General features: G+C 37.4%; 1 protein-coding gene across 5 annotated transcripts in view; it reads right to left on the bottom strand.

The window, feature by feature from the left end:
• The window catches only part of Lrfn5 (leucine rich repeat and fibronectin type III domain containing 5), a 257749-nt gene that overhangs the window by 10937 nt on the left and 229968 nt on the right, over positions 1–16844 (bottom strand). For all 5 annotated transcript variants that reach the window (XM_051195897.1, XM_051195896.1, XM_051195900.1 and 2 more), the window contains 2 exons: positions 3206–4610; positions 52–764 (listed from right to left, as the gene is read on the bottom strand). In XM_051195897.1, the coding sequence (XP_051051854.1) occupies positions 52–764; positions 3206–4590 (2098 nt within the window). In that variant the 5' untranslated portion in view covers positions 4591–4610. The remainder of the gene's footprint in view (positions 1–51; positions 765–3205; positions 4611–16844) is intronic.

Raw genomic sequence — 16844 nt, 5'->3', positions numbered from 1 at the left:
AGGGCCCTTGCTTGGCTCTAGCTCTCTCAACAGGAATGGTAAGAAACTTACTTGGCTTGGTTTGTGCTCTTTGAGATGTGGACCCCTCTGTGACAGAAGCAGGAGGGCAGCTAGCTAACTGCAAGGCAGTTGAGTTGTTCCTGTTAGTGTTTTGAGACTCAACATTTGTGACAGCTTCACTCTGCGGCTCAGCACTTGGCTTCGCGCCAGTCTTTCGTTTCTGCTTTTGAGACACAGACCCACTTGAAGTCCAGGTAGGAGGCAAAGCAGAGGTAGTGGTAGATGAGTCCTGACTCGAACATGTTTCTGAAGACTGAATCGCATTGTCACTGGCAACTTTACAGCACTGGGCATTTTCTTCATGGCCCATGGCTTGTTTGGAAATGGACTGCGGCAGTGTGACACTGCAGCTTTGCATCTGAGCCCCATTAGTTTGAGAATAAACGTTGCTAACCTTGGTAACCTTGTGTTGCCCATTATTGTTACAAACCTTATACCGGATCATTAGTATGATGATGAAAACCAACACAGAAGCAACAATGATCCCACCAATGATAATAATCATGGTGCCGCCCAAAAACTGGGACTGCATAAAGTGGCAACGGACATAATCCTGTTCCGTAGTAAACTGGATGCAACCCACGACTCTTGTGGCAGTGAGGGAAGTGATGCCATCGTCATATATAGCCAACACACACAAGTCATACATAGTTCCAGAAGCCAGATTATTGACCAGAAACGTTTTGCTCGTAGGAGGTATCATTCTGAGGGACAATGGAATATGTGTTAATATTAAAAACAAAACAAAATACACATACACAAAGTCATCATAGCTTTAGTTCTGTCTCCTTCAGTACTCATCAAAATAAACACTTTTATAACAGATATGAAACATGGAAAAATGATCCGATATTATACTTACCCAGTTAGAGTAACTGAAAGCTCATTGTTACCGTCTGCATTATATTAATGGTGCCTGCTCCATGCCTTGACAAGTTTACTAATTACACTGCTTGGCAAAGCTGGGCTCCTGATAAAAGCCATTGCTAAAATCATTTATGACAAATTGTTTTGGAAAGGTGTGACTGTGACATTATCTGACTACTAAACAAATCCATTTAGCACTTACAATACCTCTATGACTGAAAGGCAATTTGAAAAAAGAGAAAATACTGACAATCACATTAGCAAGCAGAATGGAACAGCAATTCAGAGCATTGGCTTTCCAAATCTGTAATGAGCTGCTATGGAATGGTATCTACTAGAGCTGTCTATAATAACTTCTACTGCTACCAGGATGAACAGATTTTATTTACAGACATCGTGATTTCTTATGCCTTAGCTCCCAGTACTTTTTAATGAGTGTGATGTGCATGTGTGAGTAATAACCTGAACACACGATGAAGCAAAGCTGTTGATAAGAGTGTGAGTTCATCCAACCATCATATTCGGGTGAGACTCTCCATCAAGAAACAGTTTTTAGGTTCAGAGATATCTCTGGATCCATTCTACTGTAAAGACTTTTCTGTATTCCTATTTGTTGCTAACTTTTCCCCTAAAGCATAACCAAATATAACTTAAAGTAAAATTAATTTGGAAGTAAAGGGTAAGTCTATAACTTCTCCTAAAAACTAGTTACAGAAATTTCAAAACAATGACATAACTAAAATGGGATACAAGCTATACAGTATGTTCTGAATGTACCAGGAAACTCACAAGAGCATGTACTCATAACCAATCATGCCTGCCATTCAGCGGAGGTAGGCATGAGTTCAGCAAGGTTCTCAGAACCACATAATTTATTTCTCAAAACAGGATAATAACTTTGCTATTTTAAAAGCAAACTGCAGCTTGTCAAGAGATAACTCTAAAACTGTACAATCAATAAATTAAAGGGTGGTGAATTCAGCATCTTTCATGGACCACTGGTTGAATATCATCTGTGGACATGTGAAGTGTGTGGGAGACAGGAGTAAACTACATTTCACTAATGCTCATATGTCATAGTATGCCACCACATCCATTTACTGATGAGAGGGATATTAGAAACCACTTAGCCTAATCGTTCTTTAAAAGATGAGGAAATTAAAACTCAACCAGGTAGAACCTGGTCCAGGATTGATTATATAGCTAGCTAGGATGCCTTTTTATTCTTCCCACTGGTCTTCACTTATTTTAAGAAATTAATCTCATTTTCAGACATGAACCAAAAGCAATTTACTTTCAAGAATTTAGCTACTGTATAAAGCAACCAAACTGATCATTAAAAAGGTTATTTTTTTTTTTCAAAACTGTGACTTTACATTATTTCCTAGGGGTAATAATAATCTGTCATGAGTAAAATTATATTTGGTAAAAATGTGCATTTCCAACTCAAAATTGGGTAAGATGTGACTATAAATCAATGAGGCTGAACTTTAGAAAAACATACCAGAAATTCACTAGCCAATATAAGTTCTCCATTCCTGTTCTGTCCCAGTATTTGAATATTTAATTAAAGCGACATTTCCACTGCTCAAATTACTCTGCATATCCTCTTTGGAAGTGTCTTAAGAACCCATGCACATGACACAGCAAACATGCAAATAACTCAGTCACCCAAAGAATCAGTCTCAGTACTTTATAGTTACATCCAATTGCTTTGATCAAAAGTGGCACTGCCCATCTTGATCACCCACCTTATTCACAAGACTTGGCTCCAAAAGGCTTGTTTCCAAAACTGAAACTCACCCTCAAAAGACGAAGATTTGTCACCATTGAGGATATTCAAAATAGTATGCCGAAGGTTCTAAAGATAATTCCAAAACTGCTTTGAGCAAAGGCAGCATCATTGGGGTAATGAGATAGCCTCCCAACGTGACTTCCTTGAAGGAAAGAACACTCATGTGGATGCGTATATTCTGGTATGTTTTTGAAATTTTAAATTAAATCTGCCTTGTTGTCTGATAGTCACATCCCTCATATGAGGCAAGACATAAGCATATTATTAAAGATAGATGCATAATATTTAAAACAATGCCATTCAAAATACTTCCCCCATATGTATTCACCATTTCATATATTGAATTATACAGCATAAAGTCATACGGTTACAATTACATCACAGAGTAGTAGTGTCAATTTAGAGTCAAAACAAGGCAGTGGTGCTTTCCAAATCCTGCACTATCGTGGTCAGCAAAGATCCAAGATGCTGTATCTGTCTTACCTGTAAACAAGGGTGTCATCGTAAGTACCATTGTACTGGATTTGAAACATTCGGATTCCGGGAATATTTCTCTGAAAATTAAATTTAAGTAGTGCTGTTGAAGAAGTTGCTTCTGCCACCACAATTTTTTCTTGACTCATTTTAGTGTCACCATTGCTACTACTAGCATTTGAACCTGACTTAGTAGAAGTGGAGATATCTGAAGAACCAGGATCAGGTTCGTGGATATGATTAGTACTGTTTAGTAGGTGAGGGAGTTTAATTATATGAAGGTCCACGGTTTGTGTTGCTTCCCCTGCAGGATTGGAAGCAATACAGGTGAAAGCACCTGTATCTTTTACAGTTGTTATAAGGATGTCAAGTGTTCCGTTATCATACACCAGAGATCTTGTTGCATTTGAAATAAGCTTCCCTTCAGGAGAAATCCAGTGAATTGCAGGTTCAGGGTCTCCTCTAGCTTTGCACCTCAGAGTTGCCCTTTGACCCTCCAAGACTCTCATCTCATGTGTATGACGAGTAATAAGTGGGGGCTCACACAAAAACTCTTCCTCAGGAATTGACCAAAAATAACGACCAGTCAAGAGTGCAGGAGAAGCACAGGTCTCAAGGTCATCTTCTCTGGACAAGCGCCTCAGCCACAACAACTCACAATTGCAATGCAAGGGGTTTCCACCAAAACTCAATGCAAACGTTGATGGGCTTATGATTCCTGAGGTGGCCAGCACCTGTGCTCTCTGAAAGAGAGGGTCAGGGGGTAGCTTCTGCAATTTATTTGACGTTACATCTAACCGAGTCATCTTGTGCAAGTGGGAGAAAGTTCCCTTAGGAATGTTGTCAATCATGTTGTGATCCAAACTCAGGGTGTGTAAGCTCACCATCTTCTCTACAGCATCCCAAGGGATCGTTTCTAGATTATTATAGGACAGATCCAGCTCCTCAAGAGCAAAAACATCATCGAATGCTGTGGAAGAGATTAAAGTCAGCTGATTGTTGTTCAGAATCAAATGATGAAGATTGGAAAGCCCACTGAACATATCATTTGTAATTTTAGTCAATCTGTTGCTATTCAAATGCAAAGCTCTCAAATTTCGTAGATCAGCAAAAGCATGGGGTGTAATAAAACTTATTGTATTCCTGGACAGAGTCAGGTCCACCAAGCTGGTCATATTGGCAAAATCTTTCCTTTTGATATTTGTAACAAAATTGTCTGCCAGACGTAGTTCCACAGTTCTTCTGTCAATGTTTGGTGGAACAAAAAGAAGCCCTTTCTTGGCACAAAGGGTTGCAAGATTAGGAGACAAAATCTGACAGACACAACGCTTTGGACAGATCTGAGCTCGCACAGCTATTCCAATGAGAAACAGGTAAAAAAGGAATTTTTCCATTGTAGATCAGGTTTAAGAGCCTGCAAAGAAAGATATAAAGGAGAGTTTAAAGTCCAATGATAGCATATTTCCTATATATATACTAGAACAGTTTACATAGATAGGAATAGAGAAGCAGTAGTATTGGTTAAATACATAGGGAGTATTAAGTGTACCTTCTCTAGTAGAACCTGTGATAGACACTATGGCAGAATTATATATTTCTTCACAGGATTTAAGGAGATTTAAGGAAAAAATGTCAAAAGAGTTCCATCATTCTGTAAATGAAAGGCCATTTTATAATAAGTTCAAGGTACTTAAAAAAGCTAAAAACAAACAACCAAAGACAGACAGACAGTCAGACACACACACACACACACACACACACACACACACACACACACACCAATGACAACAAAACAAACCTAGACAATTAAGCCAGCACTGGAGATCTAAGGGACTGGAAAATCTGGCATTCAGAAATAATAATTTGAATTTTGAAAAATCCTTTTTACACAGTGAGTTCAAAATATGTGAGAATATTCACTTGTCTGGTGCAGAAGGAGGTGTAGACTGTTTAATGTTGGATTTCTTTATAACAAATACTTAGAGGAAATTATTGGTTACATTATATTTATTATTACAAACTTTGGGTACATTGTTGAACTTTCATATTCTGGCCACAAAAACAGGAACTTATTCTCAAAGAAAGAGTCTAAAAATGTATCATAAAATCTCAAACTCTTTACACTGTGAAATATTTTACCTATGAATTTACCTATGAATATGGATTGTTAAAAACTATTTGAAAAAGAAGTTATTACAATAATAAAGACTGGATACAAAAGATAAGACATTTTCTTTTCCTTCACATTTTTATCTGAAGTGTATGCCTTGAAATCAATCAACAAAAGTAATAAAGCAATATAATTGTGATTATAATTTTCCATACATATACATACATAAACAAACACACACACACACACACACACAAACACACACATATGAATGAAGAAAGTTTCATAACACAGGAGATAAAATAGCTGTAGGATATCACCTCAGTTTTATTTTGTTGTATTGTTTTATGAGACAGGGTTTCTCTGTATTGCTTTGGAGCCTGTCCTGGAACTTGCTCTGTGGATTAGGCTGGCCTTGAACTCAAATAGATCCACCTGACTCTGTCTCCTGAGTCCTGGGATTAAAGGTGTGTGCCGCCAACACTCAAATATCACCCCAGTTTTAAAGGAATGTAAACAAGATATGTAGATTTTTTAGAAGCATTGCATATTTTTCTAAAAGTATTATATAATAACATTTAGTAATTGTGTACTATAAAATGTGGATATAATTACTAACAATTACTATTCTCAGCAGATAAAGTCTTATTTTCTTGATAATTGTCCTTTCCAAAGGGGGGTGGAGTGAGAGAATACAAAAATGGAAAAAGAACACAAAATTTTCAGAGACACCAAATAATGATGCATGGAGCTCTGAAAAGTGTAGTAGTAAATTTAAAAAGTGAAGTCTGATTTCTCTAGGAGACATTATCAAAACCACAGCACAGAGGTGGGGGGGGGAGAAGGGGGAGAGCAGGTGAATCATGAGCAGTTCAGGAGAAGGAGGGGCTTAAAAACAGATCCTGACTGGTAAACAACTTGGCCAATGGCAGACATGTAGGTAGATCTTGCAAAGTGGACCACAAAAATTTCCTGAAAAATTCATGAAACTATTCAACAAAACACCAAATAACCCTATTTAATAATGGGGTACAGAACTGAAGAAAGAATTCTCAATAGAGGAAATCAAAAAGGCTGAAAGACACTTAAGAAAGTGCTCAACATCCTTAGCTATCAGGGAAATGCAAAATAAAACAACTTTGAGATACCATCTTACTCCTGCCAGAATGGCTAAAATTAGAAACACCAATATGGACAAAGGAGAACACTCCTCTAGTGCTGGTGGGAGTGCAAACTAGTACAGCCATTTTGGAGATCAGTATGGTGGTTCCTCAGGAAAATGGGAATTAGTTTACCACAGGAGAGAGGGAGGGAAAGAGGAAGAGGGAACTGAGATCGACATGTAAAATAAAAAATAAAAAAAAATAATAAAAAGGGGGAAAAATTAAAGAAAAATCAAGTGAGAACAATCCTAACAGAACAAAGGCAAATATAATTGGGGTCAGAGGAAGAAGGAAGGCAACAATACACTTGTAGAAATATAGCTAAGCTATTTTCTAAACATTATTTTAAAAATGTGTCAGTCTGAGCTGAACATAAAGAAGCCATACCTAGAGAAACTATAATTTAGTTGTAATAACCAAAGTGAAGGATATATTAGATATTATTGTAAGGTGAGCATAATAACAATACTGACTGGTTGGTGACACTTCTACATAAATAAAGGATGAGGAATAAGGAAAATGAGGTCAACTGGCTCTAATAAGGGGAGAAACATTGTAACTTCTTTAAAGTAATATTTTCATAAAATATGAAAATAAAGAAAATCATTATCAGAGAAACATTTGTATTTCTCACCAACAAACAAGACATTAGGTATAAGAAGATAGGCTGGATATTCTCTTGAGGTTGGAGGAAAGTTGTGTCTAACATCAGAAACTTGAAACTATTAATCCATTGGAGAACCACAGATATGATACATTTCTGGCTAAGAACAAAGTGTCATTTTATTATACAGAAATAGTGCATTTATTTTTTTTTTTTTAAGTAAAAAGAAACCACCATTGCCTCTCTGGCTACCAACGGGAAGAAAACTCACTTTAAGATAATAGCATCATATTGTGGCGATTGTAAAAAAACAAAGTAATTTAACTCATGTGATTCAAAGAAATGGTCCATTTAGATAACTACAGTAGAGTAGTTCTAAGTCTCAGAGAGAAAGCAAAAATAAATCTATCAATTTAATATGAAATATAAAAATGCAGAGAAGAAAAAAAAAGACAAAATGTAAAGTGAAAGAAAAGGAAATGATTCATATGAGAGAACAAATACAAAATTATAATTAGAAATACCAAATAGAAACAGAAAAAATCAAGGTAAGTTTTTAGAAAGTACTGTAGAATTGATATAAACTTCCCCCTGTGGAAACTGAAAAAAAAAACAATAAACAAAAACAACAACAGCAACAACAACAAAAAACAAGATCCCAAATAAAGGGAACATTAAGGAAAATACCAAGATAAACTAAAAGGATTTTTAAAAGCAAACAAATATAATGTGAATGCAATGTGCTGTTGAATAACAACAACTGTGACAATGTAAATAAAAGGACAAATTCTTCATAAAATACAATATACTGGCTCTGTGGGTCCACTCTGAGTTCCTGCAGGCAAGATCCTTGACCCCATAATCTGGGCCTCTGCTAAAGAAAGAGGCCTCAGCTGGAGAGTTCCAGTTTCAAGTGAGATCAGAATATCCTGCAAAACCTTCCCAAGTTCCAGCTCAGCCCTTGTCCGCTACTGCCAGATATTGGCCAAAGGTGAGTCTAGGCCCAATCAGGGCTACCTGCCCCCTACAATCTCTCCCCCCCCCAACCCTGCCCAAACTCCCTGGGTTGGCCCCTGATCCTGCTGCTCCTGTCTCCTGTCCACATCGAGGGCACCCTTGAAGCTCTGATACACCCCCACCCATTCCCACCGTAAGCCTGACCCCCTACCCTGTGCCCTACCCTGCCCACTCTCCCAACACACTGGGACAGAGGGTGGAACCAACAGTCCACCCTACTTCAGAGACTTCTCTGAGCAACTCTAAACAAAGGAGACCTGAATATCCATGCAGGATCACCTGTAATTTCCACCTGCTTGGTCTCTGACCCCACCTCCAGTCCTCTGCTGGAGTTCCGGGCCCCTCTCACAGATCTGCCTATCTCTGCAGGACCACTGTGAGTACCTGCTGGCATCTTCTACTGGATCCTCATCCTTGACCCCATCCCTGGGTCCCTGTCTTCTGAGAAACCTCCTAGAGAGCTTAGACCACACAGAGCTACAGATATTGAATCTCAGACCCACATAAGCCCACCGGGGAAGTACCATAGAGAGAGGGGGAGACCCCACCAACACCTACTGGAAGAAGCTATGGGAGGAAGGCAATACAAGAAAACCCTTAACAACAGAAAGACAAGCATGGCATCACCAGAATCTAGGGAATCTACACGAACTAGAATGGAACACAACAACAAAGCAGAGGAAGCAGAAGGGAACAACTTAAAAATTACCATCATAAAAATGATAGAGGCCCTCAAAGAAGATGGGAGAAAATCCCTAAAAGAAATGGAGGAAAAAACAACCAAAAAAGTGGAAGAAATGAACAAACTCCTTAAGGAAAGTACAGAAATCCAAGAAAAAACAATTAAGCAGGTGAAGGAAACAGTTCAAGACTTGAAAACTAAAATAGAGAAAATAAAGGCAACACAAACCGAAGGAATGCTGGAAATAGAAAAACTGGGCAAAAGATCGGGAACTACAGATGCAAGCATAATCAACAGAATTCAAGAGATGGAAGAGAGAATATCAGGTGCAGAAGATAAACTAGAAGAAATAGATTCATCGACCAAAGAAAATCATAAATCCAACAAATCCTTAAAACAAAACATCCAGGAAATGTGGGACACCATGAAAAGGCCAAACCTAAGAATAATAGGCATAGAGGAAGGTGAGGAAGCCCAGCTCAAAAGTGCCAAGAACATATTCAACAAAATCATCAAGGAAAACTTTCCAAATCTGAAGAAGGACATGCCCATGAAAGTACAAGAAGCATACCGAACCCAAAATAGGCTGGACCAAAGAAAATAGATCTCTTGACATATAATAATCAAAACACCTAGCATACAGAATAAAGAAAGAATATTAAGAGCAGCAAAGGAAAAAAGACTGGTAACATATAAAGCAGACCTATCAAAATTACACCTGACTCTTCCATGGAAACCCTCTAGGCCAGAATGTCCTGTATAGATGTTCTCAAAGTATTAAAAGATTTTGGATGCCAGCCTAGGCTACTATATCCAGCAAAACTCTCAATCAATATAGATGGAGAAAACAAGATATTTAATGACAAAACCAGATTTTCTCAATATGTATCTACAAATCCAGCCCTACAGAAAGTATAGGAAGGAAAATGCCAACCCAAGGAAGGTAAGTACACCCAGAAAAATGTAGGCAACAGATAATCCAACTACACCAGAAACCAAGGGTAAAGCAGAACTAATATATTCACAATACCACTACCAACAACAAACCTAAATCAAACAAGCATCAACAATCAATGGTACTTACTCACCCTCAACATTAATGGTCTTAACTCACCTACATAAAGACACAGGCTAACAGAATGGATACGAAGACAGAATCCATCCTTCTGCTCCATACAAGAAACACATCTAAGCTTCAAAGATAGACATTACCTCAGGGTAAAGGGTTGGGAAAAGATTTTCCAATCAAATGGAAATAAGAATCAAGCTGTCAGAGCTATCCTAATATCTAACGAGTTAAGACTTCAAACCAAAATTAGTCAAAAGAGATGAAGACGGTCATTTCATATTCATTGCAGGAGAAATCCATCAACATAAAGTCTCAGTTCTGAACATGTATGCTCCTAATACAAAGTCACCCACATTCGTAAAAGAAATACTACTAAAACTCAAAGCTCATATAAAACCTAACACACTTATAGTGGGAGATTTCAATACACCACTTTCAACACTAGACAGGCCCACAAATCAGAAACTCAACAAAGAAACAAAATAATTAACAGAAGTTATGTCTCAACTGATATTAACAGACATCTATAGAACATTCCATCCAAAGACAAAATAATATACCTTCTTCTCTGCTCCACATGGAACCTTCTCTAAAATCGACCACATACTAGGTGTCATAACAAACCTCAACAGATACAAGAGAATAGGAATAGTCCCCTATATATTATCGGACCACCATGCTTTAAAATTGGAATTCAACAATAACACAAATAGCAGAAAACCGGCAAACTAAGGAAACTGAACAATGTGCAATTGCACCACTCCTGGGTCAAAGAAGAAATAAAGAAAGAAATTAAGGACTTTCTAATATTCAATGAGAATGAGGATACAACATACCCGAACTTATGGAACACCTTGATAGCAGTGCTACGAGGAAAGTTCATTGTACTAAGTGCCCATATGAAGAAAACAGAGGATAGTCACATAAGAGAATTAACAGTGCAACTAAAAGCCTTAGAAGAGAGAGAAGCAAATTCACCCTGCAGGAGTAGATGCCAGGAAATAATCAACTTGAGTGCTGAAATCAACAAAATAGAAAGCAGGAAAACAATACAAAAAAAATCAATGCAATGAAGGTTTGTTTTTTTGAGAAAATCAACAAAACAGACAAACCTTTATCCAAATTAATGAAAAAGCACATAGAGAACATGCAATTTAACAAAATCAGAAACGAAATGGGGAACATAACAACAGACACAGAGGAAATCCAGACAATTTTCAGGTCATACTTTGAAAATCTGTATTCCACAAAAAATGAAAATTCAAAGGAAATGGACAAATTTCTGGATAGCTATCACTTACCTAAATTAAATCAAGAACAGACAAACAACTTAAATAGACCTATAACAAGCAATGAAATAGAAGCAGTCATCGAAAGCCTTCCAACCAAAAACGTCAGGGGCCAGATGGATTCAGTGCAGAATTCTACCAGACATTCAAGGAAGAACTAATACCACTACTCCTCAAATTGTTCCACAAGATAGAAACAGAAGGTTCATTGCCAAACTCTTTTTATGAGGCCACAATAACCTTGTTACCGAAGCCTCACAAAGACACAACAAAGAAAGAAAACTACAGACCAATATCCCTGATGAACATCGATGCAAAAATACTCAATAAAATACTGGCAAACCGAATTCAAGAATACATCAGAGAAATCATCCACCATGACCAAGTTGGCTTCATCCCTGGAATGCAGGTATGGTTTAACATACGAAAATCTATCAACGTGGTCCACCATATAAAAAAAAACAGAAAAAGAAAAACCATATGATTATCTCCCTAGATGCGGAAAAAGTCTTCAACAAAATTGAACACCCTTTCATGAGAAAGGTCTTGGAGAGGTCAGGGATAACAGGAACATTCCTAAACATAATAAGAGCAATATACAGCAAACCAACTGCCAACATCAAACTGAATGGAAAGAAACTTAAGCCAATTCCTCTAAAATCAGCAACAAGACAAGGCTGCCCTCTCTCTCCATAATCACTTCAATATGAACTAGAAGTTCTAGCTAATGCTATAAGACAACAAAAGGAGATCAAGGGGATCCAAATTGGAAAGGAAGAAGTCAAACTGTCTCTATTTGCAGATGATATGATAGTTTACATAAGCGACCCAATAAACACTACCAGGGAACTTCTACAGCTGATAAACACCTTCAGCAACCTAGCAGGATACAAGATAAACTCAAAAAAATCAGTAGACCTACTTTTTTCAGACGATAAAGAGACAGAGAAAGAAATCAGAGAAACATCACCCTTTACAATAGCCACAAGCAACATAAAGTATCTTGGTGTAACACTTACCAAAAAAGTAAAAGACCTATATAATAAGAACTTTGTGAAGCTAAAGAAAGAAATTAAAGAAGATAACTGAAATTGTAAAGATCTCCCATGCTCTTGGATAGGAAGGAAAACAGCAAAAATGGCAATCTTGCCAAAAGCAATCTACATATTCAATACAATCACCATTAAAATCCCACCACAATACTTCACTGACCTTGAGAGGATAATAATCAACTTTATATGGAAAAACAAAAGACCCAGGATAGCCAAAACAACCCTATACAATAAAAGAACTTCAGGAGGCATTCCTGACTTTAAGCTCTACTACAGAGCTATAATTCTGAAAACAGCCTGGTGTTGGCATAAATATAGACAGGTAGACCAATGGAATTGAATTGAAAATCCTGGTATTAACCCATACACCTATGAACACCTGATTTTCGACAAAACAGCTAAAAGTATACAATGGGGTGAAGACAGCATCTTCAACAAATGGTGCTGGAACAATTGGATGAGGGTTTGTAGAAGACTTCAGATCTAACTATGTCTGTCGCCATGCACAAAACTCAAGTCCAAATGGATCAAAGTCCTAGACTGATAGCTGGGAAGCCAGCATGGGACTGACTCAGGCCCCCTGAATATGGGTCTCAGCTAGAAGGACTGAGCAGTCTAAGGGACCTCAGACAGTGGAACCAGGATGCACAAAAGGACTTTTTGAACACATCCCCCTTGGAGGGATAACTGCCTTAATCTAGAGACAGGAGAGAAGCCCTAGTCCCTACTTCACATGACCTGTCAGATCTACATGACCCCAACTGGATGGCATTCCCCTAAATGTGGAATTGGGGTGGGGGGATGGGAGGGTAGGGTGGTTAGAGTGCATGTGAGAGGGCAGAGAGGGTAAAAGGGAGGGAAGGACAGAGGGAGGGCTGGGATCGACATGAAAAATAATAAATTAAATTTTTAAAAAAATGCTTTGACTCCAAAATATAAGTAGAAGGACAAGTTACTGGGGAAAAGGATTTCTATTTTTGTTTCCACAGAAAATGAAAAGATGTGGATTCCTTCCAGACTAATGTGGTTTGATCAAGCCAGATGACCTGAAACAGAGTTCCAGCTGATCCTGGTCAAAACAGTTGGACAAAGCAGCCTTACAGACTACAGCCAGGATTTCTGAATCTTCTTCGAATCCCCCATGACAGCGCCCCTTACCAGCAGGAGGTAGTTTGGAAAGAACGACTCCCAAATTCCCAAATATTGTCTATAAATGTTTTTTTTTTCATTGAAATTGACTTTGATATATGAAATAAATTAAAAAAAACTAAAAAAAATACAATATACTGAGACAATGCAACTGAAAAACATCATATTGTAGGAATAAGCTGTATTTCAAACACCACAAAAGTATTCTAGGTCAAACTTAATATCTAGTGGAAAAAACAATTTAAATATTTCATATGGTATAAATGGTCATACAGGGAATAGAGTCTTTTGTTTGGGGGTGTGCTAACAGGGAGATCTATAAGACTTGGTAAATCTATACAGAATCTCTCCGTGTAATTGTTGCAAATTTCTAGAGCTATATTGATGGACAGGCTGTGCAATGGTACACTGTAGTTTAATAAGAATTGAGTAATGATTTTAATATTTTCTTAGTTCTGCCCTATGTCTAACTAATTGCTTCCTAAGTTGTAGCATGACTTTCTGTTGTATCAAATGACAATATAGACAATTCATCTGATGTTTTGATTGTTTAAAAAGTCAAAGTAAATTTAGCATAGACATGAAAACTAACTAACCACTGCCTTTAATATCTAACATTTCCAAGTACTGATAAAGATGAATTGTCTTAAGGAGTATCTCAATGTTAGTATCATAAGGTGAACATCTAGTTTTCAAAATAGATAAGAATAGGAATCTTTTAAGGAGGCTCTTTCATCTGCTCAAGTCCATGACTGATATTTTATTACCATTATCATTACACCAATAAATAACCTTTTGGAGAAATGAAATGGGGACCTTGCTACTCACACTTTGCTCTAATAGTGGTTTAAAAAGCCATCAGTATTACCAACACACTGGTGTTTAATCTAGGCAAATAAACCTTACAAACATCTGTCTCTTGCTCTCTAGAAATAACAAAATGTAAATTACACAAACAGATTTTGCTAAGAATTTTAGAAGGCATATAGCACTTTAGTTAATTTCTACACATCTCTGCATTACATGTTCTTTCAAGAAAACTTTTTTTCAGACGCAAATTAACTCATATAAGCAAAGAAGAAACCACTACACATACTGCCAAATGACTTCATACATCTCTCTGTTTGTGGCTGTTATATAACATATGCTCAAGAGCTAGTGTTTATTTGGCAACTAGAGTGGATATCAAAGCAAATTCAGATGTTACAAGAAACACAGATTACAGTGTATTGACTAGAGAAACCAATATGGCAGCATTTAAACTGCTGCTTTCCCCTGCAGCTGCTTGTCTCATTTCAGAAGGGCTCTAACATGTCAGCTAGCATAAGATGATGAGGCTGGTACCCAGAGACAAAAAAAAAAAAAAAATGTAATGTCTGCTGATGCTAATGATTGAATGTAAGAGATACTGAAGTGTTTAAAATCCAGACAAGTGTATTTTGTTTATGAAATAGAATTGACTGCTTAATTTTAAATATAGTTGTTTTTTTGGGGGGGGTGATTATGCATCCTTATTTTCCCTGCAGAAGATACAAATATAATGTATTTATCTGCTTATTTTAATTATTGTGTAAGTGTCTGTGTGAGGGAGTAAATGACGAGGGCAGTAAAGAAGACTGGTTCCCTGATGCTGTACATAAGAAGGTGTAAAACCTCCTGACATTGCTGTTGGGAACCAAAACTTAGGGCCATTGTAACAACAAGAGCCCCAACAACACAAGTAATTTTAACCACAATCTCCATAAAAGCACATGTTGGGAGTATACCTATCACATGCTTGTGTCAAAATATGACATACAAATGATCTCTTGGTCCTTAATTGCTGTTAGTGAAATTCATTGTCATACTGGACACAATTACATAAAATCCTTCAAAAGATCCCTGTGTTGCTAAGCACTCGGGGCTCAAGAAAGTAGACCAAGATGGAGAAACCCACAGAGGCAACTGATTTGAGCTAGTGGGAGCTCACTTACTCTGGACTGAGAGAGAGGAACCTGCATAAGACAGAACTAGGTCCTCTGGTTGTGGATGACATTTGTGTAGCTTAGGCAGGATATGGGGACCCTGGAGGTAGGACCAGGATTTATCCCTAGTACATCAGCTGGCTTTTTGGAGCCCATTCCTTATGGAGGGATACCTTACCCAATCTAGATATAGGGAGCAGGGCCTTGGTCCTGCCTCAAGGTGACATGATAGACTTTGTTGACCCCCATTGGAGGGCTCACCTGCTCTGAGGAGTGGATAAGGAATGGGATGAAGGAAGGTTGGGGGGAGCAGGAGGAGTGTGGGAGGGGGGAACTGGGATTGGTATGTAAAATAAATATTGTTTTAAAAAAGGGAAAAGGGGATAAAGGTATGATAGGATAAAAAGGGTAGATTACTGAATCTACTTTTAAAAAGCAAATACTATGAATGGGGGGATGGGAGGAAAGGGTGGTCAGGGTGCATGTAAGGGGGGAGAGAGGGTAAGAGGGAGGGAGAGGGAACTGGGATTGATATGTAAAATAAAAATAATAATAATAAAAGAAATAAGCAAATACTAGTTTTAAATAGTTTACATTGGATTGGACTTTTATATATTATTTAAAATGTTGTGCATGATGTCACAGTCTCTATGAGTTCATATTTGCATTGGACTTGTTGCATCTAGGTGACACAGTTTCCTTGGAATCATCTACCACCTGCGGCTCTTAAAAATCTTTCTGCCTCTTCTGCATTGACTCTGAATGTAATGCAGACATTTCAGTTAAGACTGAGGGGTAAATAACCTATCAGTCTCCCCATGTTGGGTCTCCATGTTAATTACTATCTACTGCAAGAAGAAGCTTGTCTTAGGAGGAGTGAGCGATGCTCTGTTCCATGAGTATTACAATATGTCATTAGAAATAATCTTATTACTCCACTTCTTCAGAAGAATAATAGTAGTTTTTTCCTTAACCCCATGAATTATCTAATCTCAGGTTCTTTGTCATTTCAGCAGTGTCAGATATTGCTTCAGTCTTATGAAATGGGCCTCAAATCCAATAAAAAGGGGGATTCATTACTTCTATAGTATTTTGTGCTAGTATTTTACTGGTATATCACTGTTGTAGGTTTCAGAACTTGTATCTGGAGATTTTTGATAATTTTGTTTTTCTTCTGGCAAACACAGAGTTTTTTCAAATGCTTTTTAATCTTCAAATGATGACATGTAAAATACATACTTTTCACTTCAAAACTAAACTCAAAAGTAGAAATAATAATTCATTCCATGTCATACAAGTAAATTAAGAAGAGGCAAACAAAATTTAAGTTATTACTAATACTAAGGTCACACCTACTGTGTTAGCTTACAAGTACTCAACATCACCAGGAAAGTACTTTTATGACTGTGGGAAAGGATACTGAATTTTATGGTTCTTTAAATTTTTAACATAATTTCCTCACATATTTTCCAGATGTTTATGAATATTATAGTTATGTTGGACTTACAAGCTAATTGGATAGCAATACAAATTGCATACTTAAATACTA

This window comes from Phodopus roborovskii, unplaced genomic scaffold (assembly GCF_943737965.1).
Source record: "Phodopus roborovskii unplaced genomic scaffold, PHOROB, whole genome shotgun sequence".
Taxonomy (NCBI): domain Eukaryota; kingdom Metazoa; phylum Chordata; class Mammalia; order Rodentia; family Cricetidae; genus Phodopus; species Phodopus roborovskii.
This window is presented reverse-complemented; position numbering and strand designations above follow the sequence as displayed.